The following is an 8,764-nucleotide window of genomic DNA, read 5'->3' as shown; positions in this document are numbered from 1 at the left end:
TGTTTAAATTGCAACATTTTTATTAATGCTTTATCACAGAGTTGTGGCCCTTTGCTTAGGTGACTGTTTTAGGGCCATCATGGCCCTCTTGTTATTATTCCTCCGACAAACAATGTTTGAAGTTGGTTTAAAGGAGTTGCCCTGTGATGTGTCAGGCGGTCTGTTGGAATTTTCCATGTCCTGAGCAAGTTTTATTTGAGTATTTCTCATCGAACCTGAACTTGATAACATTGTTAATGAGCAAACTATGTCCCAAGTTTGATAAATAGCCACATTGCATTATTCCTTCCAGCCTTGAATGGTCGCATTTGATGGAATTTACTACCGTGTGGCATTCTTGGATTGGAGGATTTTTATCCAATTTGAATAAACCTGGTGAGAACGTTTATTTAAGTAATAAAAATGATCTCGTCCAAATTCAATTAAGAACCATGTAATTACATGCATGGTATTCAAATTGTCTAAGCAAACCTTCTTCAATATTTACGTCCAATCTTCAACAAACCGTGTAACCATTTTTTGGGCATAGTGTTTCAACCATGAAGAATAATCAGCCAGCTCACATTCCCTTTGGAGTTATGGCCCTTGTATTGTCAACATTAATATTGTATTCTTGTATCCCTGACAAAGGTTGATGGGGATATATTGAAGTCCCCGTTGTTGGTCAGTGGGTCGGTTGATCCGTTGCAATTTTCCTTGTCAGGAGGATAACTTAATATCTACTGGATGGAATTTATTAAACTTAATATGATGATTGAACATAACGAGAGGAAGTGCAGTGTACAAGAACTATAACTATATGTTGGATAATACAGAGTTATTGCCCTTTGTTACTTTTCTATGTCCGGAGCATAACTTGAAAACTACTGTATGGAATTTCATTAAACATCGTACAGTAGTAAAGCACAATGAGTTACAGAGTTATTGCCCTTTGTTTCTCTTTTCTAGAGCATAACTTGAAAACTGATGAAATTCAATAAAACTTCATACTATGGGCACAATAAGATGAAGCGCAGTTAACAAGAACCATAACTCTATTTCAGTTAATCACTGAGTTATTGCCCTTTGTTTCTTTTTCTAGTCTGAAGCATAACTTGAAAACTGATAGATGGAATTTACTTAAACTTCATACAATGGTAAAGCATAAAAAGAGGAAATGCAATTTACAAGAACCATAACTATTTCAGCTAAATAGTTATTGCCTTTTGTTACTTTTTCTTTATTATAAGTGAAAATGTAGTGAACAGTAACGTGGGAGTTAAGGCCTTTTTTAAAAAAAATTGCCATTCCTGCATCCAGGCAGCATTTGGGGGTCACTCCTGTGACATCTCTAGTTTACTATTGCATTCTTCATCCAATCTACCATACTTCTATTACATTTCGGGCATGTTCTATAACCTGCCAGGACACACAATTCAATTTATAATCTTTTGACCATGTCTTCAGTTTAAATATCATATGTATATGTTGAATAAAATATGTAATGGTTATCTTGATCATGTTGAATAATCAGTAGTAAAATATTGCTCCAGTTAGATTATTCCTTTTGATACATGTGCTAGGTAATTAAATATCTGCTCCCTGCAATCGACACATTCATGTATGGAACTCAATTTTTCGTCATGAAGATAGCCTTGCTTTACTTTTATTGGTTTGGAATAAGGGGTGATGCTTTAAATACAGGTATTGCTTCTTGCTTTAGCTTCTTTTTTAATTGTGAATGACCGGATACTGGTTATTCACAAAATCATCATACAATACACATTTTCAACTGTCATAGATCCAAACGGGAGTTTACAAGGGGCAATTCAGTATGTGAATAATACATGTCAAGACCGTCTGTTGTATAAAGCCAGGAGTTTAATCTTGCCTCACCGAGAATTGTGATCAGGGCTTTGTTTTACATGTAGTATATATGGAGATTTTCCAAGTACACTTCTGAAACTGACAAAACTACAGTTATAATGCAAACATGTGTACATGACAGTTTTGCAGTAATGACCTGATATACTTAGTATTTAATATCCTTTCTGTCAGTCCATAGCAGTGTGGGGGAAATATAAATACAAACTGCAAATGGTCAAAAGTTTGCCATGAATTCACAAACAGCATAACCAGGCTTGCAAAGACCAATTTATGAATGAATAATTGAATAGTGGAAAGAAATGGTAAAATAACTTTATTATAAATGTTAGAATATGGTTTCATGGGGCAACAGGCATAAGGTATAAACACCAGCCTTTGGTTAATGCCGCTAATTAAGCCTTGGCATGACAGCATACTTAGTTGAGCAACAGTTTGCAGAAAATATACTGGTACACAAAGTCATGGCTATTCTCCAGATACAATTTGATGTTAAATGCTCAGGCAATGAAGATGAAGTTGATGCCAACTTATAAATTATCAAAAAAGGTGAATATTATACTTAAGATGTGCTTAATTTTGACTCAATTGTATGACCATGACCTGATTTTGACCTGGCTGTAAGATCTTTATCATATAGTTTAATTGTACAGATTTTTTATATGTTCAGAAAATGTTATGTAATTGATGGTATGAGAAATGTGCTTTACAAAAAGAAGTACTCTTCGCAGTGTGACTAACCACTTGTTCTACATTTTAAAGGCACAAGTAAAATGCCACCTGGCACTGTATTGTAGCCAATATGTGCAAAAACTGCTGACTGCACATTTGCGGTGCCATTACTTAATATAGTGACAATGTGGGACGTTTTTTTCATTTGGAATTAATACAAGCCAATAACAGATGAAACATGTGTGTTAAACGGACTCGTAATACCATAACCACTGTAGGATACAGCCCTAAGGATTAATCAGATATTTGCAAACAATAATCTGACATATGGTCAATTGTACAGATAATGAACCAATACAAAACAGTATTGGATTCTGGCATGTATCTATTCTTGGAGCAGAATTTTAATTATAAAAGGTTCTAGGCAAACAAGAGCTGTCACAGTAGGTGATGAATGCACCCAAAGTGCAATCAAGTTTAATAGATTATGCAATTACTTAAATGTCTACCTAATCTTTCACCAAACTGTGTGCAATCAAGTTGAATAGATTAAGTAATTACTTATTGCCAGCTGCAGTTACATCCCCAACACAATCACTACTCCTATGTGCATATATGCAGCATGGTAGGGTCACATCGGATTTATGTACTAAACACATGTGCCAATTCATTTTAAAATCCCTCTGTGCATGCAGAGTTACATTATTGACACAACCAACTATTCTCTATCTGATATATGCAGTATTACATAATGACAGACAGACGGTGCCATATTAACATGCTCACCTTCGGGGCCATAAAAAACAATAATAAACAGCAGTCATTGTCATGCACAATTTATTACATGAGGAACAAAATATACACAAACAATAATTCAGATAGTTCTATTTACAAGTCTGTTTAAAAATTAACAATAATTTCTTCAAATATGCCAAAATGATAGATAAATGACAAGTAATGACCAATGAATAAAAATGTAGATTACTCCTAAAATCAACACAAAAAGAAGTTTAAGATGCTCTAATACTTGAAATATATTATTCAAAATTACAAAAACTGATCAAATCCATAGATATAAAGCATTAATTTATGTCAGACAGTGGAATTGACATTGAATATTTCATCCTATTGAAATGATTGAATTAACAAGATGGTGTCTCTCAGAAGGTTTGACCTATAAATGCCCTCAGGTTTGTATAGTAATAACTAATTGTACCTGCATTTATGGATTTTTAAAGGCTCTTTAATACATTTAGCATTCAATGCAAAAAATACTGTATAAAGATTATAAAATTATTGCAGCTACATACAATACCAAGAATATGCTCCCAACAGAAAAAAATGTAAGTTTGGAACATTCTATATTTCAGTGAAAATAACCTATAAAGAATGGCAGAGAATACACTACACTTACTAATAACGTTTTTTTTTACAGCAGAAGCTTTACATAACCACATGTTACTAACTGTTTTGGCATTATTAATTCCCAAACTCATTGCTGCATGTATCTCCATAGTTTCTGTTAAATGAATTTGATAGCATATAAAAAAAATCTGTACCATCAAACAAATCAGAATTAGTTGTAAACATTGAAGCAAACTACATGAAAGGGAAAGCTACTTAAGTAAATCTAGAAGCATATTAAACATGAGTGTCTTCATTTGACTAAGAAACAAACTGTAAGACAATTGGGATTATAAAAGGTTTATGTAACAGAAATTGTATGGATGCCAGTAAATGTGAAAATATTCTAAATCATATTATCCATATCATTACTTCCTTGTTATAATAGGTTCATGTAAAACCTTCTGTTGACAGAATAAATAAATGAAATATTTATCTCTGCCAAATGGATGTAAAGCTATTGATCATGCATTTAATAAGTTTATAATCTAATTCAAGTACATCATGCATGATATCAGCAAGTAATCCATGTATCCTTTGATATTTAATTCTGCCTTTAATATCATGAGAAAATAATGAGTTGAAAGTTGTGTTGGTAACAACTATTTGAATGACATATTCCTTGTAAACATAATAACATCAATTGTAATATTGCTTTAACAACATTGAAATTTAAAAAAATAAATAACAACACTGTTATCATTCCAAATGAATACATTAAATCATGTATATACCACCACAGTGGTACGGTAATCAGAATGCATGCAATCAAACAGTTCCACAAGGCTACGAAACAGAAAACATTTACCAGGAGAAATACTAATACAGCAACAAACAAATCATACTAACCTAACTTAAGTGGATCAATGTGTAAAAATGTAACTGATAATCATTACGAACAGGTACAGAGAATCCATGTTCATAATAATACAAAGTAAATGGTTATATACGTCTGCAACGTAACTCAGTATTTACTCAACTGTTTAATTGAAAGTGTAGGATCCATGATTATTTTATTTCAGCCAACTGCGGCAAATATTAAATGCATACATTACAAAATAAAGATTTTTTTATTTTACGTACAAAAATAGCAGTTCAAGTAAGAAATGATCAATTGTATTCTTTAGAGGACAAAAAGTTAATCTGAATCAATGTATATAGAATGCATATAAACTAAGTCATTTTTCACATGAATTGAATTGAAGGGTATCCCATTATTAAATCAGTAATATACAATGTAGTAGGTCTGTTTTGGGCATGCTATTGCTATGTATTCTTTTCTGTGGGAAAACATACTCATTGTTCCTACCAGCTATTGCATGCAAACATCTTTAACTCGACACCATTAATCTTAACAGATGAAATAAACTTAAAACCGCATACAGCACATAAAATGCAAAAAGGTACATGTACTTATAACATGAAACAAAAAAAAAAATCATTGCACATATTTATTCATTCTCTATAGTAGACACATTTTTATATACCTGTGCTAAACCTTTATGTAAAAGGCGAAATTATATCCTAGTTTGTTATTCTACCATTTAATTGGTAAGGGGAATCATTAGAAATACAGATATATACATGGTTTCCATATTCTTTCACTAAAGTAGTGGCAACAAGACGCAAATTAAAGATACATATTTTGTTTGTGTGATATGCAGAATTTCCATTCTGACTGCATTTTAAGCCTACTCTAGAAAATGACAAAGATGTTCAGTGTTTTTGCCATCATCATAAAGATAAATAGCTCAAAACATTTACTAAACTTTCCAATAATGTTTCATATTTGCCAAATTTAGGTGGGACAGACAGGAAGATTTATAAAACAATTATAAACATAATTTTAACTTCTCAGAAATAAATTAATAGAATGAGGCATACTTTAAGAATAAGCTACATTGATCTGTAAGTTGTAGGTTGAAGCCACCTGAGAAATGAATTCCAATACTAGCAATTGGAAACAGTTTCAAATATATGCATATTTTAAAATAACTTACTGTATTTCTACAACCACAGTGACAAAATGAATGTGGTCTAATGAATTGGGAATATAAAGTAACCTAGGTGCACTTTCTATTTATATCTTATTTATTACAATAAGGCTCAAAAAATAGTAATAAAATAATGTCTTTCTTTTCAACAAGTGGGGTCTAATACATTATTGTGAATGAAAAGATGGATTTTTTACAACAAGTGATTCACATTGATATGTGAAATGTACCTTAGTTAGTTAGTAACAACCTTTTAATTGTGAACTAGATAACAAATGTACAAATTTTGTAAACACTGTTCAAACAGCAGATCTGATGTATAATACCTGACTAAGACTGGGAACACCCTGTCCCATATAACAATTTGGTCAGGCATCTTACTGCATGGCATGGCATATTGTTATAATATTCATTTTACAGTGATGACAACCTCTCAAATAAAAAAGTTATCTGTGAATTGATTTCTTTACATGTGTTCAATATATTGAGAGAATTTCCTGAAAGTGTGTATACAAAGTTGTTATTCAGGAAATAGTTGTCATGTTAATCTCAGATTAGAGAAGTTTTTCCATCTCAGTAACCACATCTAACATGGCAATGTTTGCGTTGTTAGTAGTATCCCCACCCTCTCCCGTCTGTTGGCGTCAGTTGATAGCCAGGTCAGTGCTTATGAACACTTTCAGACGCTCTAGGTATTGTCCATACAGTTCAACGTCATTATGCCCAGCGCCTTCAACCCACAGTGGCTCAACTGTGCGTGGACATCTCTCAAATATGGCAAGGCCATGAGAAAAGTCTATAACTTCATCTTCAGTGCCATGTATAACAAGGACAGGTGATGTTATCTTTTGTACTTTGTCAATGCTGAAAACACAAAATATATATAAATATATATATATATATAAAAACATGTAACTTATTTACATAACTTACACTACCAACTCTGATTTTTTTTCACATTTCACACATTGCCGCAATTTTTCCTTACCGAGGACGTTATCTTTTTAATGAATTTTTCACTATTTGCCACGATAATTTTCCCCGGATTCCATCGCATGAGTCAACACTATACATTGTGAAACATTAATTAACGATAATTGAGAAAGCTGTCAATTTTCTGAAGGCTATTTCTTTGTTCCCGTCCAATGAATATAATTTTAATCAATTTTATTAAACACATACAAACTCGACCCTCATCTTCAAATCACTTGGTTCATACTCAAAGCATAGGTTGATCCCTGAAAATAATGCTTTGCAGCTGTGACAGTTTTCAGACCCTATTGTCATCTTATTCGAAAGAATCCAAATTTCAAATGCACTTGTTTAACTTGAAAAACGAACAGAGCTCTTGGTACAAACTCTTTCTAAAGATGGGAACTTTCGCAGGAACAGTTTGTTTTTATATCAATTAACTATTTAATATGCTTTAACAAACACTCAATATTCCAGCAACATAATTATTAAGTTTGGGGGATGGGACTGTTTACCCCGCAATCGGGAGAAATCCATTCTGTGAGCATGGTTCAAAATACTGCATATCGCTTAAAGCTGCATTTGCAAAAAAATGCATGGTTGGTAGTGTAACAAGCGTATATTTTTTATTGATATATTTCCTTTTTTAACTTAATGAGAACTAAACTTTTTTAACTTAATGAGAACTAAACTATCTCAATAGCTTTGATTGTTAGATGGATTGGAAAATAGATTATTGACCAGTCATGGAAAGATTTCGGATGAACAAGCTTGAATTTTCTAAATCTTTCACTAGTGTTTTGCATCAATATTTGTAGCAAGCCCTGTATAGCATTAACCAGTGCAAACTTGCATGTTGGCACTCATTTTGATTACTGTATGACAACAGTTTACACAATTGTTAAAAGGCAAGTAAAAGGAACTAACGTAAGTCAAATAAAAAAATGCATTATTTTTGTATTACCTTGGAAATGCATCAAAGAACCAGGTTCTCTTTGTTTCAGGGAATGCGACTCTCATCCCTGACATTAAAGGTGAGTGCAGCACAACAGCAGCTACTTCATAACGAGCTGCAAGATCCACTGTTGGAACTGTACCAATGCTCTGACCATAGAGAATAATATTCTGAGGGCTTATACCATATCGTGTCCGTATTGCTTGCCAAGCTGCGTCAATGTCTGCATACAGATTCTTTTCTGATGTTTTACCTGTACTTGTTCCATAACCAGAGTAATCATAGCTGAAAATGTTACAGTTTATTCGGGTTCCCAATCCAATGTAAAAGCTGCTCATTTGGCCAAGATCTACAGCATTTCCATGACTGAAGAGAATTGTATATCGTGCATTTGGTGCACATCGAGCAAACATACAAGAGATCCTGTTCCCTTTTGTGGTACGAGTTTGAAAGACTTCTATACTATCTAATTCACGCTGTGTATATTGCCATTCAGCTCTGTCAGTAAGGTGAAAACTGTATTTTGACCCTGACTCATCCTGCACCAGTGAGTACGTTGGTTCTGGTGGCAGAAACGCCAATTTCGCTGCTATTTTTGAGGGACATGGAGGGCAGCAGAACAAACAGCACAGTTCACTGAATGAAAGTCCATTCATTTTCAGATTTAACTGTGATATCACAGAATAAAGGAAGTATGGGCCTACGAAATTAATATCAGATTTATATCAATATATGCAGCATATTGTTGAAACATCCGTAAATAATTAAACCTCTCCCAGATCGATGACACTTTCTATTATTTCCGGTGACGTCACTACCGGAAGTTTATATTTCTTTTAGTTTTTATGCTTTTGTTTTTCTGTTAAGCATTCTTCAAGGAAGATATTTCTTCTCATACAAATAT

General features: G+C 33.1%; 1 protein-coding gene across 1 annotated transcript; it reads right to left on the bottom strand.

Annotated features, from left to right (window-relative positions):
* Positions 1–3,355: 3,355 nt before the first annotated feature.
* On the bottom strand, positions 3,356–8,659 carry LOC128228170 (alpha/beta hydrolase domain-containing protein 17B-like). The gene is made up of 2 exons (XM_052939328.1): positions 7,870–8,659; positions 3,356–6,797 (listed from the first exon to the last, which is right to left on the bottom strand). The coding sequence occupies exons 1-2, from the start codon at positions 8,514–8,516 to the stop codon at positions 6,578–6,580; spliced, it is 867 nt and encodes a 288-aa protein (XP_052795288.1). The 5' UTR covers positions 8,517–8,659; the 3' UTR covers positions 3,356–6,577.
* Between the last annotated feature and the right edge of the window lie 105 nt (positions 8,660–8,764).

The sequence above is a fragment of the Mya arenaria genome, chromosome 3 (genome assembly GCF_026914265.1).
Source record: "Mya arenaria isolate MELC-2E11 chromosome 3, ASM2691426v1".
NCBI lineage: Eukaryota > Metazoa > Mollusca > Bivalvia > Myida > Myidae > Mya > Mya arenaria.
The sequence above is the reverse complement of the archived record's forward strand: the minus strand, read 5'-3'. Positions and strand labels throughout refer to the sequence as shown.

What these genes read in the sequence shown, in the direction of transcription:
- LOC128228170 (XM_052939328.1), bottom strand. Translation starts at nt 8,516, where the DNA reads ATGAATGGACTTTCATTCAGTGAACTGTGCTGTTTGTTCTGCTGCCCT. An exon ending in TTCTTTGATGCATTTCCAAG is followed by an intron (nt 6,798 to 7,869) that starts GTAATACAAAAA and finishes TTGTGTTTTCAG; the next exon opens with CATTGACAAAGTACAAAAGA.